The sequence below is a fragment of the Trichoderma reesei genome, assembly GCF_000167675.1.
Source record: "Trichoderma reesei QM6a unplaced genomic scaffold TRIREscaffold_26, whole genome shotgun sequence".
Lineage (NCBI taxonomy): Eukaryota > Fungi > Ascomycota > Sordariomycetes > Hypocreales > Hypocreaceae > Trichoderma > Trichoderma reesei.
Genome location: NW_006711173.1, coordinates 100,616 through 115,928, shown reverse-complemented (window position 1 = coordinate 115,928; position 15,313 = coordinate 100,616). Strand labels below are relative to the sequence as shown.

The window sequence follows — 15,313 nt, the reverse complement described above, 5'->3', positions numbered from 1 at the left end:
CCACCGGTTTCTATGGATCCTTTGGGCTGTGCCTGCCTCCAAAGTTCTCAACCACAGCAGGAGGTGAGTCGGTACCCCACTGACACGCGACTGCCAGAGCGCCCGCTGAGGACGTGGAAGTACAGGCGTCGAGTACGGCACTCGGGGAACTTGTACCTGCACCATTCAAGGCTCTGGGAAGCCGATGTATCTCACAACCGCCCGTGTGACAGCTCATGGCGTCTCTACCTCTCGACTGCGTACCTTCCCAGGCCCGGATACTTGTGCAGCACGAGTAACTGCCGAGTCCTCCCTCCTGTCGTCATCATCACGATTGTCACAGTCGTTGTTCGACTTCTCCTCCTTATCTTCCTCGCCTGCTTCGTGCAAATCTCCTACTGCCTTGCTGTTTCATCGCCAAACACTTGCGTGCCCCTGACCAACAACGGTTCAGCCGTCTCGAGGTGATGCTTGTGCCAGCTTCTCCTATCGCCAACCGCCGTCGCCCTTTGCTCGACCTCCAGCTCGCTTTGTGTCTTCCGGACAAGTACTGCCGTCTGAATCGACCTCATCCTAGTGCAAATGAGCAACAGAATGGCCATCACCGACCCACATGAGCGACGTTGCGGCAAGTACACGTCAGATCCGCATGTGCATTCAGCGGCCGGGCGCGGAATTAACAAGATCGCCAAATGGCTCGCAGTCGTTGATGGGCGACGGCTGCCATCAGTTCCGTACAGACACTGCTTCTGACACTCGGTCTCCAGGGATGTCCCACCTCGCGCTCTCGGGCCACCTAAACGGGTCTGCTCGCAACTCCTCTTTGTGTATGGAGCTACTTCGTACCTTACGGGCATGACCCTGTTCCAAGCGCAAGCATCGAACGGTAGTACGGGTCGGGCGAGCACGACTAGAGCTCTGTGATACTATTGCCGCTCCTTGTACTATTTCTTCCTAACATGGGATCCTCTATGCATACCCTCCAGGTTGGTTTACAGTCACTCGCAACTGGGTCTACAAGCACGACCTAGTAGTATGTGCGACGAGTCGAGAACAGATACGTACATATCGTACGAGACGCGGTGGACCAGGGCCGCTTCTGCCACAGCTTCCCCTGAAGAGCCAGGGGCTATCGGGGCTGCATCTTTCCCGCGGAACATTGCTCAAGATGGAGGTGGCTGGTTATATCGCTTCGCTCACAGCCTCTTGGCAACAGGAAATGAACCGCGAGAGCATTCTCCTGCGGCAGACCAAGACTTGTTCTTCCGGAGAGCAGACTATGCAGAGCTTTCTTCGCCATACAAGCATGGAGCCCGGGCACAGTTGACAGTGGGCCCGTCAATACAATGGCAATGCCGCATCCATGTTTGGGAATACCCGGTTGATACAGCCGCCAACCACGACGGAGCATGAAGCGGGAGGCATGAGGCACTCCCAGGAGTAGTCACGGCATCTGAAGAGAGGAGCTACCTGTAGGTTGTTTTCCGCACACTCCTTGAGACTTGGGCCTTGGAAGACCCCCTCCTTGAATCATCAAACAATCATCACAGGCAACAGCACAACAGGCTCCATCCCTAGTACCTCTAGCGCCGTCAAAGGCAACGAAATCCTCTTCCAGCCCCAGCCTGCCACTATTTTGCGCATAGCATAGCCTCCTCCGTTCTCTTCAACTGCGGGAAGACCCGAGCGGCGGAGATCCCTGAACGGCGACGATTTGGCCCCACGAGCGTTGCTTGCAGACCGAACTGCCATCGAAATGTGACTTGCCTGGTCGATTCGATTCGATTCGCGAGAGAGAGCTCAGCTTCTGCCATCCTGAGCTCACATAGGGTTCAGATCCGTGGCGGGGGTTCTTTCATGCCGAACCTTGACAACGTCACAGCCAGACGACAGAAACTGGACAACTTCCTTGCAACTTCGTCGAGAGTTAGTCGTACATCCTCACGTTAGCGTCCCCGTTCATGCCCCCAGTCGATCCCAGAGTGGACACAAGACGACAGGTGCTACTGTACAAAAGGTGCTGTGAAGCGCTGGGAGTGCGAAACAAAATGTGAGTAAAGCCCGTCCCTCGGCCAATGGATACCTCCTGGGATGCCATCTGCATATCAACTTTTCATCAGATATGGGGCCGCTGGGACACCCACTTCCCGAATTTTAAATTGTGCGTTTGCCTTTTTCACGATCGTGCAGCACGATCCCCTTCTGCTAGAACTTTTGCCAGCTGCCCAAGCCCTGTTGACCAAAGACGTGCAGTACACTGATCTCATAAGGCAGAAATACTCCCAGGGGTAGGGAGGGCGCCCCGGTCACCGTTACCCAAAGAGTTGCGCCGCGCTCAGCCCCTCATTGCCGCTCACTCATCTGACCTTCCGAACAGTAGTTCCGTGGATTTCACGGAGAGTTCTCTCGTGGATCTTTCAAACAAGATATTCGTAGGGTACAGAGGCGATCGTATCAGTAAGTCTTGTGGAGGTCCAGTTGTTGTTGTTGTTGTTGCCAAGCAAGATGTCTCCGAGACCCCCTAAAGCGACCCTGACATTTTCTACTTCAAGCATGGCTTTGGCGCGGGTTGTCTTCAAGCTGCTGTCTTGAGATGCCCGCGTTCGTACCAGCTCAACGCAAGCCTATGAAGAGAGCTCCTTGCCGCTGACTCGCATCCGCTTCGTGTTGTGTTGGTAGAGTGACTTGTCATGCATGCTTGGCCGCTGGAGTTTGTCCTCGCCGTTGATGAGTGACAACTTGGTAGTTGAAGTGGGGAGTCATAGATACACAAACTAACAGACCTCCATGGTTGGTGATATTGCTGGCTCAAAATTCTCAAACGAGTGTAAATTCCATCATATTGAGCACGCGGCGGGAATGACAGTCCGGCAGCCAATGTGCCAAACGTTTTCCGTGTGCCGCCGTCTCCTGATCACGGTATACCAAGGCCGATGTCGCTACATGCATATCAACCAGAAGAGTATGAGATGGAGCCTGACGATGCAACAAGCTCGCAAGTTGTGGAACTATCTGCTCAAAAGACTTGGTGCGTATTGATGCAACTAGCATTATTCATGAGAAACCTCGGTATGTGAATCCATCAGCACTTGGATATGAGACGTCACAAGTATTTCGTCGACTGACGACACGTTTCCTAGCAGAACAAAGCCGCACGCTTGCCCGTAGAGGCCAGCGAGGGAATGGCCTCTGGAAGATGCCATCTAACAAGTCACGCAACGCTACGTGTAAGTACGACGAGATGAGGACTTAGAAGATGACCAAGCTCTAATCATTCCTATATTTAAAGCGCAATCTCGATCTGGCCTGTAGGTGGTTGCAGCTGATTGAATTAACACTCCATCCCATGGGGAGCGAATTGGCATTCATGCAGCCTGCCTGTCATGGCTTGAATCCATGCAAGCCGGCCATATTCCGACAGGCCGCTGAGGTTGGTGCTTACTCTTTCGTCCTCGTACACCGAATCGGTGGCTGCTACTGCATATGCGTAGGTACACCCCTCAAGCACAGCTGCAGGCTTAGGCATGCAATGTCTCAGAGAACAGCTCACAAAAGGCATACTTTACAGCTCCAGGCGTCCTGGAGCTGTACTCTGCGACTGCTTCGTACTCAGCATTACATACCTACTTGCGTCGCCCGGCTTTCTACGCCGTTCCCTTCGCGGTTGATATCACATGGGGGGGGCCCCCTGAGATCTGCACGTTGGCCGCTGTTGCGGATATAATAGTGGCTATAACATCTTCACAGGGCATGGGTAAGAAAAACGTGGCACAAGTTGACAGCCAGGGCTCTGATGCTCGCGGCCCTTGAATTTGCGGAGGCACCCAAATCCACAGCACGTCATCCCATTCCGCTTTCTGTGCGTACGTCTCATGCACCAAGGCGTTGACAGGTGGAGGAGCGGTACTGGCGCACTAACGCAGTTTGCATGAACCCCGAGCCGGAGTCACCTGGATGCCCATTCATTCATCTACCTGGTACTCCTATGCCAAGTGCGAGTATAACATGTCGCCTTTATGTACTCCATGCATCCAGGAGGGGGGGCTGAGAAGGGTCCTCTATGCTTCGTACAGGCAAGTTTATCTACTACGAACCTCGCTTACACGATGGAGCGGAGTGTGCCAACAAAAAGTGGTGAGTGAGGATGTGCAAGCTATCCTCATTGGATATCCGCCCCCCTAGCACTAGATGTTTGGACGGATTGTCCAAGAGCAGCACTTGTCACATTATGACAGCTGACTGCTGCGGATTAGACCAAGCAAAAAGAGTGGTGGGTTCGTCATGCACGGGTCACGTCCGTCCACCCCCTTCCTTATTTGGAGAGACGGCGGCTTGGGACGAGGGATTTGACAGCAGTGGGATGCGATTCTCAATTGCTATGGAATCTCCATCTCGGCCGATTCTGCTGTCGGCTCTCCCTACCTGATATCGATCGTGGCGTGTGTGCGCATTTCTGCAGTGCAGCAGCAACCTCGTCCCAGCATGGCATTACCCATTCGAGATGGCCTCATCAGGCACGATGTGAGAGACGATGCCTGTTTGTAGCATCCATCATCATCCCCTTTTCGGCATATCACTGTCTCGATTCTCTGATTGCCAGGGACCCCTTGGCTGTATCATTTCTGTGCTCCTTTATTTAGTTTTTTTTCCTCTCTGTTTTATGCCATCCTCGGTGACGCAGCGGGTGTTCTCTCGGACCTGTTATGCGCGACCAAAAAAAGTAGCCACGAGAGCCACATCGTTGAGTCATGCGTGACACCACGAGTCCGCGATACTGTCTGGCAGCCAACGATGCAGCAAAACAAGAGCGATACGGGTTGGTTGTTAGTCGTTGGACGGTGGTTTGTGACGTCGCACTTTGACTGCAGACATGCATTACCCCGAAGCGTCGTGTAGCTGATGAGATGTTAGCTGCAAGATTTGCTTTGCTTAGCACAGATCTGGACGACTCTGCGTCTTTGGCTTGATGTCGCCGTGTGTCATTGAGTCCTTGACGTGGGATGTGCCTTGCTTTGGTGGATTGGGGTTTCAGAGTGCCTAGGTAGCCTTGACTTGCAGCCGCCGATTGGATAACCCCTAGGTATGAAAAGGGGTTGGATATGGCCTGTTTGTCTTCGCTTGGGATGATGATGCTACTGCTCCCTGTTAAGGCATCGTGCAGAGTTTGAGAGGCTACCTCGCGAGTCATGAAGATTGATGTATACATGATGGCCTGTCAACCATAGACCTAGCGAATCCCTACTCTAATGTTATGTTGCATTTGTGTTGTGAGCTTGAACATACTACATCAGGCATTAGCTAGGTAGTCATAGTCACGCAATCATACACATGGAGAAGAGCCAAAGTGTTGTGCTCTATGTCTTGTCTTTGTATTGTTCTGTCTTATACCCATTTCGCCTATACTTTTGATATTTGTTGAATATCTCTGCAGTATCTTCAATATCTGTTGAAGATCTATCGCTCAAGCCTATCTTATCAAGCCTTTCGCGACTAATTCTTTCTTTTTACTCGAGGTTTGAAAGGGGATAGGACTCAGAGAGAGATGAGTAAGGCAAAGGAAAAGGATAATCATGGCAGTATGCAAAAAGAAAAACAGTAAAGAGAGCCAGTTTTACTGGAAGTCAGGAGTTCATCTGGCCTGGCCCAGCGTTCTGATTGCATGACGGTCACCGCCCTCTGTGTGTCATTCTTTAAAACAGGTTCAGTTGTCCCAGAAGCCGGGGAACAGGTACTCAATCTTCTTCATAGCCTCGGGGTTCCTGCCGGCAGGCTTTGTCATGAACTTGACGGATCCGGTAGAGTACCCTTCCCAGTGCTTGGCCTGAACAAGATCGCTGTGGTCGATCTTGGAGAGCTGGTCGAGGACGCCTCCAACCAGTCGCTTGGCGTTCTGGCTGTTGGCCTGCATGTACTTGATGACCATTTCGACGTTGACGTCCTCGTATGAGTGCCAGCAGTCGTAGTCGGTGGCCATGCAGATCATCTGGTAGGAGAGCTCTGCTTCACGCGCAAGCTTGGCCTCGGGCAGGGCGGACATGTTGATGACGGAGCCGCCCCAGGAGCGGTACATGTGGGATTCGGCACGAGTGGAGAATTGAGGTCCCTCTGTATGTATCCCGAGTTAGTTTTGTTTGCGAGTTCCCAAGATTGTCCCGTTATAGAAGGTGTGTCGACGAACCCATGCAGATGATGGTGCCCTTGTCATGGAGCACCACGCCGTCGCCCTTCATGTGCGCCGCGCAAGTCTTGACGATATCCGCCAGCTTCTTGTCAAAGGGGTCCGCAAAGCCGACATGACCAACAACACCGCCCTCGAAGAAGGTAAAGGGTCGGATGCCCTTGGTGCGATCGATGACCTGGTCAGGGACGACAAAGTCCATGGGCTTGATCTCCTCCTGCAGAGAGCCGACGGCGGAGAAGGCAATGACGCATCGGACACCGAGGTGGCGGAGAGCGGCGATGTTGGCACGGTTGGGGACCTCGTGGGGCGCAAACTGGTGGTGCAGGCCGTGGCGGGCGAGGAAGGCGATGTTGACGCCGTTGTGGGAGAGGATGGCGATGGGCGAGGCGGGATATCCCCAGGGGGTGAGGGGGTTGACGAGGGCAATGGGCTCGTAGCCCTCGAGCTGGGCAAGGCCGGTGCCGCCAATGACGGCAATGTGGACGGGCTCTGGACGAGGGAGTTAGAGACATGGTCGCATTGAGGGCTGGTTTGTGAAGCTATCGTGACATACGGTCGAAGGTGGTAGGGAGGTCGCCCATGATGACGGCTGCTGGTGCCTGGTGTTAGTTGATTTGCCTGTACAAGAGGCGAATCAAGACAAAGAGCGCATCACCTACTGTAGATTGCTATTGAGAAGTATGGAAGTGTCTGGGTATGGTGACTTATAGTGGTTTGAAGAAAAGGCGCAGCTTCACAGGACCAAGAAAAAAGTGGTGGTTGATGTTTTCTGCTGCTATCGGAGTTATTACCCCTCTATCGATAGGTCAATACCTTTGGAGGGGCACGTCTATCTTTTATCCTGTACTTTTTTTTTCGACGAGAGTTCAGAGCAAGGAGCACGTCATCACCAAGTTTGACTTTTATAGAGCCTAGCGCGCTTATGTGATATTCTGAGATGACAGACGGGATCCATGGATGGCTATACGAGCATTTGGAGATGTCACAGAGTTGCTTCAAGTGATGACGGTCAATGTATCTGACAGGAGACGAAGCAGTGCCTGTTCAGAGACCGGCTACAGTGCAGGGACCATCAAGGTACCTTATCGCTATCTCGGTACCTGGCGGCTCCTGTCCCGAGGCAGGGAAAGAAGACGGATGTCGCCGCTCTCGTTGACAGGGAAACAACTTCAACCGCGAAGATGCCATCCATCGACTTCTCATGTTTCCAAACTCCTTCAATCTATCTTAGTCAGACTCATGATGCCCCTACTGAATGAAACAAAGAGATATTCAGCATAGCTCTAGGTAGCAACTTCCTTCTAATTATCGCCTCGTTGTTGGACTCTCTATTCCCGATATAGCGGGGCTCTGATGCTTACCAAGCCGGCAACTTTTTTTTTTCCCTGCGAAACCATCCCAGCAATTCAACTTCTTTAACCTGCAACCAATTATCAAGAGCCTGCTCACACGCGCCTCGTCGTCATCGCCTCTGCTCTGCTCTGTATCTGTCCAGACTCTTCCCCGCACAACGGCCGCAGAGATGAGGATGGCAGAGTCGATTGACATCAACGATACCACGGTGCTGGGACAGGATGTTGCTGCGCCGCGGCCACAGGAAAATGGAGGCGGCGACTCAGGCGAGACTATCGAGGAGCGATGCTTCTCAGCCGCACTCATCTGCCTCGAGGGCCATTTCACACAGTCACCGCCCATGGGCCCTCAGACAACGGCGCGAGTCAACTCGATGATTTCCAAGACGCTGGAGAAGACGCACACGCTTCGAAAAGTCAGGTAAGATGAACTGAATCTACAGCAGCTGGGTTTCTGGAGCGCTGGCTAACCTGGACGGCATCGTCGAAAAGAGAGGCGTTGGCGCGGAACGTGGCCATCTGGATATGGCTGACCAGGATCTTCGCGGCTGCCATCCCGAGCTTGACTTCGCGGTCAGTGGGACCGCTGTCGGCTTTGAATGACCCCGACAAGGGAGTCAGTCCCCAGGAGAGCACGGCCTTGATCGTCCTCAACCACGTGTCTGTCAAGGAAGACCTGGGCACTCTCATCAAACTCATGCACATCGCCCGCAATCTCCTCGTGAATGCCGAGCCCGAGGTTCCTCAGGATATCTGTGCCGCGGTGCACTTTGACCAGATGGTCTATCAGACGATTATTCTCTGTGTTAACGTCACAAGTAAGGGTTATGACGGCGAGATATTGGACGAGACCCAGAGGCTAAAGCTTACGGACATCACCGAATTATGTATGTGGATGCTGATCTTTGCTTACCCCCAAGATGGAGAAGGAACAACGCAGGCTGACTTGTTGTTTAGACAAAAAACTGCTTGTGACTTCACTGCAGCAAGTTCATAACTGGACTGCCAAGCATGATCGAAACAAGATGTCTTTTTGGTTCGACGTGCTGTTTGACGATGACGGTGCGCTGTCGAGCCCAGAGGAGATCATGAGTGACGGGTCGGGCTTCCGCCCAGATGTGGCGAAGCTGCAGGTTCAGCACTGGCTCGATCGAAACTCGAAAATGTGCGACACGGCAAGGGCGCTGCTCAAGGACTACGCGCAAAACCATGCAGACAAACCGCCGGGCAACTTGGCCCCTATACGGCCACTGGCCTGGAACTGGCTTCCAGATGTCCCTGGAGCGCCACCCGTTATCATGGACGATAATTACGACAAGATCAACCCGGTATGGAAGCCGGATGAGACGGACAAGTTTGAGCAGGATCGGCTGTACGCTCGTGTGTCGCGCGAGATTGATACCTGGTGGCTCCGAGCACGCGACCCCAACTACGAAGACTGGGTGGTGGGCATGCCTTCGGTGGAGTTTGCCCAGTCGCGTACGGAGCATTGCCGGAACAACCTGGTTCATCGATATGCCCATTCATACCGAGCGGACCACTCGCCGCCTCCCGAGGGCGCCGAAGAGGACCTCTCGGATCATGAGCACTGTCACGACTGCCACGACTGCTATCTCCGCCACCACCACCACCATCACCATCATGAGGACGACCATGAGTGCCATCACCATCATGATCACGAACACGAGCATGACCATGAACACGTCCACGAATATGATCACGACCATCACCATCACGAACATGCCGCCTCTGGCAACGAGGTTGAGGATTGCGACCACCACTATCACCACCATCATCATCATGAAAACGAAGATGACCATCACCACCATCATTGCCACCACCATCACCATCACCATCACCATCATGATCATGACTATCCTCATGATTATATGGACGACATGATGGACGATGAGGAGGTTGACGACGACGAATCATATGGCGATGGGCCATTGACCGGACTTTTGACCGAAGTGCCCAACATTTTGGATCCTAAGCAGATCGAAGCGTTGCACATGATAGTGAAGTCGTGCATACTGGATCACGCAGGGTCCGGCTTGACACGTGCTGGAGAAAACTTGCAAAAGACGCGATGCAGAATGTTCCTGGCCCTGGACTGCGGCAAGAGTCTGCTCCGGGAGCTGCTCGTCTTCATTGCCGTGTGGGACAAGGACGAGCAGAGCCTCATCTTCCAAGTCACGACACAGATTGTGGAAGCCATTCACCACAGCGCGCTGGTGCCGTATGCGTGGAACTCGTTGAGAATTCCCAAGGACATCATCTCTCCGGCACAGACGGTTCTGTTGCGCCTCGTCAACCACATGCTCCGAGCCCGAGCAGCCAGCTCCACCACGCAAGACTCCAAAGACCAGACGAGAGATCTCAAGCTGGCGCACTTCTTCTTCAGCTTCTTCCGGAGCCGTATTGTGCCGGAATGCGCGGCACTGATGCACCTGCAAGCGCAGATTCGAGAAGAGAACCGTGACCCAGCCGAGTTCCCGGTTGACAGCTGGGATATGGAGCGAGCCAAGGATGGGTTGGCTCAGTACCTGGAGTTTCTGACGACCGTGGCTGAAATGGTGGACATGCGACCGCACCTGATCGAGTGGCAGGCCATCTATGATCTGATCACGATCCTCAGCAGCCTCGAGGCCGCAGTGCCGAAGAAACCACTTGTCGAAGTGCCCAAGCGCGCGCCGTCGGCGGAGAGCGCCCCCAGCCTCAACACCAACACCAACGGCAGCGACGTCAACGACCCAATGGTGGAGCGGCCATACTCGACAGGGCCCGAGTGTGTGTCCCCGTCGCCGCCGCCTCCACCCCTGCAGGAGCCGGCTCACAAGTTCCCATGGTCCGGCATCAAGGGACAGATCTTTACCATCATCGCAACGCTGCTGCAGCCTCCTCCCGGCCAGAGCAGCCCGGGCAATGCGCAGGTGCAGATGCAGATGATGAAGTACAACGGCATTGTGCCCCTTCTCAACTGCTGCGCGTACGACGACCACAACCCCTTTGCCAAGGAGCGGGTCACCATTTGCCTGAAGTGGCTGCTGGACGGCTGCGAAGCGGCCAACAATTTCTTCCGCGAGCTGGTGAGCCTCGCGCCGCAGCCGAACCTAAGGCCACCGCCGGGTGGCGCCACGCTCTCGACGATAAAGTTGGACGGAGTGCAAGGCGAGGTCAAGGTGCAAGTCCGGTCCAACACGGCGCCGCCGTTGACGATGCCGGACCGCGACACGGACGAGCTGCTCGAGAAGGCTGCAGAACTTAAGTTGGGGCTCAACCAGACCAAGGGCGGCGGCGGCGGCGGCGGCGGTCAGGGCAACATCGAGGAGGACTTTATGGCGTAATGTCGTCGTGTGTCTGCTTTTATTGATTTCTTTTGTGAGCAATTGTCAAAGCTATGAACGAGATGGAGCATTCACAGGCGTTTTTCTTGCGTTGGAGTTTAGCTGTATGTCAGCTGGGACTCGAGAGCAAATTCAAAGCGAGGCATATCTTGGTAGTAGTCGTTGAATAGTCGTTGAACATATCTTATATAGCATGGCGAAGTTGTGTGCAAATGCGGTTGACCCCGCGAGTGTTGTTGATGGACATCATTATGCATGTATATTGCGGTAGGTATGCAAACAGCGCCGTATGAGTAGATGAATCTAACCTAGACCATGGCCATAAAAAGTACATGACAGATATACACTAATATGTAGTAGAAGTAGGTAGGAATAAGAGGTTTGAATACAGGGTCAAGTGGTTGGAGTAGAGTGTGATATTTTGCCCCCTCTTGTGATATCCCGCGGGTCGTTCTGCCACTTGCCGTATGCGCCGAGCAGAGATTGACTGACCATGGACGTGGAACTGAAGTGACTTTGCTGATGGAGAAATGAGGTGATCCTTTCTCTTTTTCCCCCTTTGAGCTTCCCTTGCTTTTCGCTTGTGCTGTTCTGGGCTCTCCTGATCCTCTCGTCGTTTCAAGCCTTTTTTTTTTTGTTCTTTTCTCCCCTATGCTTCTTTCACGACTCTCTCGCATTTCGCGCGTGTCTCAATTTGATCCATTGACGGGCAGCTTGCCCTCCGTCTTCTCGACATAGGCCACCAAATCAGCAATGGTGCACACCTTGAGCCCCCATTTCCTCGCAAACGCGATACACGCCTCGCCGCGCAGCATACCCGGGCTATTCCGCACCGCCTGCCCAGGCACCTCCTCGCCGTCGTCGACAATCTCGCAGATGACGCCCGCCTCGACTTTACCGGCCAGACGGCAAAACTCAGTCGCGGCCTCGGTGTGGCCGTTCCTGGCGCGGACGCCCCCCGGAGCAGCGCGCAGGGGCAGGACGTGGCCTGGGCGGCGCAGGCTGGCGGCGGTGGCGGCCGGGTCGGCGAGGACGCGGCAGGCGAGGGCGCGGTCGTGGGCGCTGATGCCGGTGGTGACGGAAGGGTGGGCGGCGTCGACGGAGACGGTGTAGGCGGTGCCGCGGGGGTCCTGGCTGTGCTGGACCATGGGCGGCAGGTCGAGGGCGGCGGCGCGGGCGTGGGTGATGGGGGCGCAGATGAGGCCGGACGAGTGCCGGACCATCCAGGCCATTTGCTCGGTGGTGATGGCGTCGGCGGCGATGATGAGGTCGGCTTCGTTTTCGCGCGAGGGGTCGTCGAGGACGACGAGGAACTCGCCTCTACCTGCGAAGGGAGAGAAAGAGAATTGTCAGTACGTTGGATCAAACGCATTTGGCGGAGGGCAAAATCGGGGAAGAGAGAGAGAGGGGGGAGAGCGTACGGAAGGCCTCGATGGAGTCGGGGATGGAGTCGAATTGACTCTGGTCTATGGTGGTGGAGGGCATCTTGCGTTTGGATGTGCGGGTTTGGGTGAGTATTCGGTGCCGCTTGCTGTCAATGGGCGCAGGTTCAGTCCAAGCGATAATATCCAAGCAGTAGAATCGACAAATAGAAGGAGGGCAATAGTCGAGAGTCGGGTATTCGAGAATGTCGAGAGGTGGTGGGAGGAGTTATGACTCTGACGATGTTGGTGGTTCAAAGGCGGGCGGAAAGTCACCAGTACTTTTGAAGTCTGGACTTGTCCGGCGCAGCGTCGGGGCAAAACTCCGCGCAGACGGCTTGTACCCGTGACTCCTGGGCTCTCTTTTGGCGAGCAATCCGGACCCGCGCAGTTTGCGGCTCCGAGCTGGACGCAAGTAAAAGTAGCAAGTAGTCTTATTATTAGGTAGAGAGGTCAGAAGTGGAATGAGATTGGCCGAGGAACAATCCAAGTGGCTGGCTTCCCAGGCTCGTGTGAGTAAGGTGAGTTTTTGCTTTGAGTGTGACCCGAAAGCCGAGCGCAAAATGGCGAAGTACAGGAATAGAGGGGCAGAAATGCCGAGCGGGATTGATGGGCTTTGTAGAGGGACGGAGACGGTTCGCGGTTTGTCAATACTGGAGGCGGGCTGAAAGAGTATCCGAACGAGATTGGGGCTATTCTCGGCTTTGGCTCTTTGTGGTGGTTTGTAGTGAGTAAGTTGGATATGTTTGGGGACAACAAGAAGCCGAGAGATTGGTAGAGTTGTTGTGTCAATCACAAGCTTTTAATGTATCTGATGTACGGAGTACCTGCAAGCAAAACTGCGACCTCGGTGCGTCGTATCCGCTAGAGCTGATGATGGCATCAGAGACTAAGACTGCTAATACATACCTAAGCGACTGCTAATACCACATGCGACTTTGTCAGACTCGTAATGATGTGTAAGCCGAGGCGTGGAGGCTACGGTGGTTCCAGAGGCTGTATGTTGGGACATTGATTACTACGAGTAGTAATACTGATGTTTGAGGGTGGTCTACAAGGGCAATGTGAGGGTTTGACTTCCTATGTTGATCGTATGAAGTGCCGTGTTAGTCGGAGGTATGTGATTTCTCTACAAGAAATACATCCGTCTCATACCCTATTCCGGTCGCAGTCACAAAGCATGTCGATACTTAAGGTAAGTACTCACCAGCAATGGATGACAATACTGTGATACATACAAGCACTCACTTTCTAAACAAACAAAAAAGTCAGCCAAAAGAGGTACCCATCAACCATCGGTGCCATTCCCCGAGCAAACACCAATCGCCAGCCGCGCGGGTATCCTCACCTCAGGGTTCTTCTTTCTCCACCATTCCAAGAAAAAAAAAAAGTCCCGCGGCACGCCGGAGCCCCTCCAAAGGATCAGATTTCAATTGAGCTCGGAGTTCTGCTTTTCTTTGTCAGCCGGCTTTTGTTTCCCACCAACTTCCCCCCCTGGTAGCGCATTGACATCACCACCTCGGCAGCCTCCGAGCCTCCGAGCATTTGGGACTGTGTTCCCTCCATCATTTGTCTGTCTGTCTGTCTACCTGTTCTTCTGCCATTCTTGTTCCAGATGCCCGCGCCGACCCGAGCAGTGGCCGCTGCCGCCAGTGGCTTCTCACGGCGGCTCGTGCCTGGTTTGCGACCTCAATTGGCTTCTTTTCCTCGTGCTCTTACAGCTACAGTCACAGCTGCACCATCAACAGCAGCAACAACAACAACACCATCACCAACATCACCAACATCACGATGCCACTCAACCTTTTCCTCCGTCAACCCCAATGAAGTCTCCCACTTCACCGCCCTCGCCGCCGAGTGGTGGGAGCCCCACGGCTCCTCCCGCCTGCTGCACCTCATGAATCCCCTCCGCCACGACCTAATTCGCGCCTGTCTAGCAGAATCCTCTCCCGCTTCTTCTTCTTCTTCTTCCTTTTCCTCCACCACCACCACCAGCACCAGCACCGGCATCCCAGACGCCAGCATCACGTACCTCGACATTGGCTGCGGCGGCGGCATCTTCGCCGAGAGCGCCGCCCGCCTGCCCTCGACCAAGCACGTCACGGCCATCGACCCCACGCCCTCGGTCCTCGCCGTCGCAAAAGCCCACGCTCGCAAGGACCCTAGCCTGGCCGGCAAGCTGACGTACAAGCTGACCTCTGTCGAGCAGCTGCCCGTCCCCACCGCCGACGGCGAGGGCTACGACGTCGTCACGCTGTTCGAGGTCCTTGAGCACGTCGACGATCCCGCCGCGTTCCTGGACCGCGTGCGGCCGCTGGTGAAGCCGGGAGGCTGGCTCGTCATGAGCACCATTGCGAGGACGTGGATGAGCTGGTTGACGACGAACCTGATTGCCGAGGATATACTGCGCATTGTGCCGCCGGGGACGCACGATTGGAACAAGTACATTAACGAGGATGAGCTGAGGGGGTATCTGGCGGGAAAGGGATGGGATAGCGCAAAGGTCGTGGGGGTTGTGTATGTGCCTGGGCTGGGGTGGAGGGAGGTCAAGGGCAGCGAGAAGGTGGGCAACTATTTCTTTGCTGTGCGCAAGGTGTGAAGAAGGAAAAGAAAAAGGTCAATGGCGAGCGAGAGCGTCAAGCATCACGGACAGCCATCTCCAGAATGACTGGAGGAGGAGTTTGGCAGATGAATGTGTATCAACATGGTTGCAGGAGGAAAGATGATACCCCTATGGTGTGCTATAGAGCTCGGGACAAAGAGGCGGATGGCAGATCGCTACTGTACAATAACTGGTAGAGATGGATATTTTGGAAGAAGACGAGGGAAAAGGACAAAACGAATTGCAATCCGCGGCAAGCAGAGCTAGGGATACTCGAATGTTCTTTGACAAGCGCCATTGTCAAATTGCCATATGAATTTATGGTGGGTATCACATTGTGTATTCTGTCTGTCTGTCTGCTCCTGTCGTCGTGAAGGCCCCCTTCATCTCTCCTCCTTCTTGACTCCTCTGCCGCTTCCCCTTGTCCGGTG

The 15,313-nt window shown here is 54.3% G+C and overlaps 4 protein-coding genes across 4 annotated transcripts; 2 read left to right on the top strand and 2 right to left on the bottom strand.

Moving 5' to 3' along the window:
* Nucleotides 1-5,680: 5,680 nt before the first annotated feature.
* Nucleotides 5,681-6,885, bottom strand: TRIREDRAFT_23237 (phosphorylase family 2; the record flags this gene model as incomplete). The annotated part of the gene is made up of 4 exons (XM_006968757.1): nucleotides 6,820-6,885; nucleotides 6,714-6,752; nucleotides 6,158-6,649; nucleotides 5,681-6,084 (listed from the first exon to the last, which is right to left on the bottom strand). Exons 2-4 carry the CDS (start codon nucleotides 6,739-6,741, stop codon nucleotides 5,681-5,683), a joined length of 924 nt encoding a protein of 307 aa, XP_006968819.1. The 5' UTR covers nucleotides 6,742-6,752; nucleotides 6,820-6,885.
* An 803-nt stretch (nucleotides 6,886-7,688) lies between these two features.
* On the top strand, nucleotides 7,689-11,069 carry TRIREDRAFT_81616 (uncharacterized protein; the record flags this gene model as incomplete). Its single annotated transcript, XM_006968828.1, has 4 exons — nucleotides 7,689-7,933; nucleotides 8,005-8,399; nucleotides 8,470-9,102; nucleotides 9,325-11,069. The coding sequence occupies 4 exons, from the start codon at nucleotides 7,689-7,691 to the stop codon at nucleotides 10,857-10,859; spliced, it is 2,808 nt and encodes a 935-aa protein (XP_006968890.1). The 3' UTR covers nucleotides 10,860-11,069.
* A 479-nt stretch (nucleotides 11,070-11,548) lies between these two features.
* On the bottom strand, nucleotides 11,549-12,344 carry TRIREDRAFT_111351 (synthase; the record flags this gene model as incomplete). The annotated part of the gene is made up of 2 exons (XM_006968780.1): nucleotides 11,549-12,183; nucleotides 12,281-12,344. 2 exons carry the CDS (start codon nucleotides 12,342-12,344, stop codon nucleotides 11,549-11,551), a joined length of 699 nt encoding a protein of 232 aa, XP_006968842.1.
* A 1,551-nt stretch (nucleotides 12,345-13,895) lies between these two features.
* On the top strand, nucleotides 13,896-15,029 carry TRIREDRAFT_123758 (uncharacterized protein; the record flags this gene model as incomplete). Its single annotated transcript, XM_006968827.1, has 2 exons — nucleotides 13,896-13,959; nucleotides 14,002-15,029. The coding sequence occupies 2 exons, from the start codon at nucleotides 13,896-13,898 to the stop codon at nucleotides 14,877-14,879; spliced, it is 942 nt and encodes a 313-aa protein (XP_006968889.1). The 3' UTR covers nucleotides 14,880-15,029.
* Between the last annotated feature and the right edge of the window lie 284 nt (nucleotides 15,030-15,313).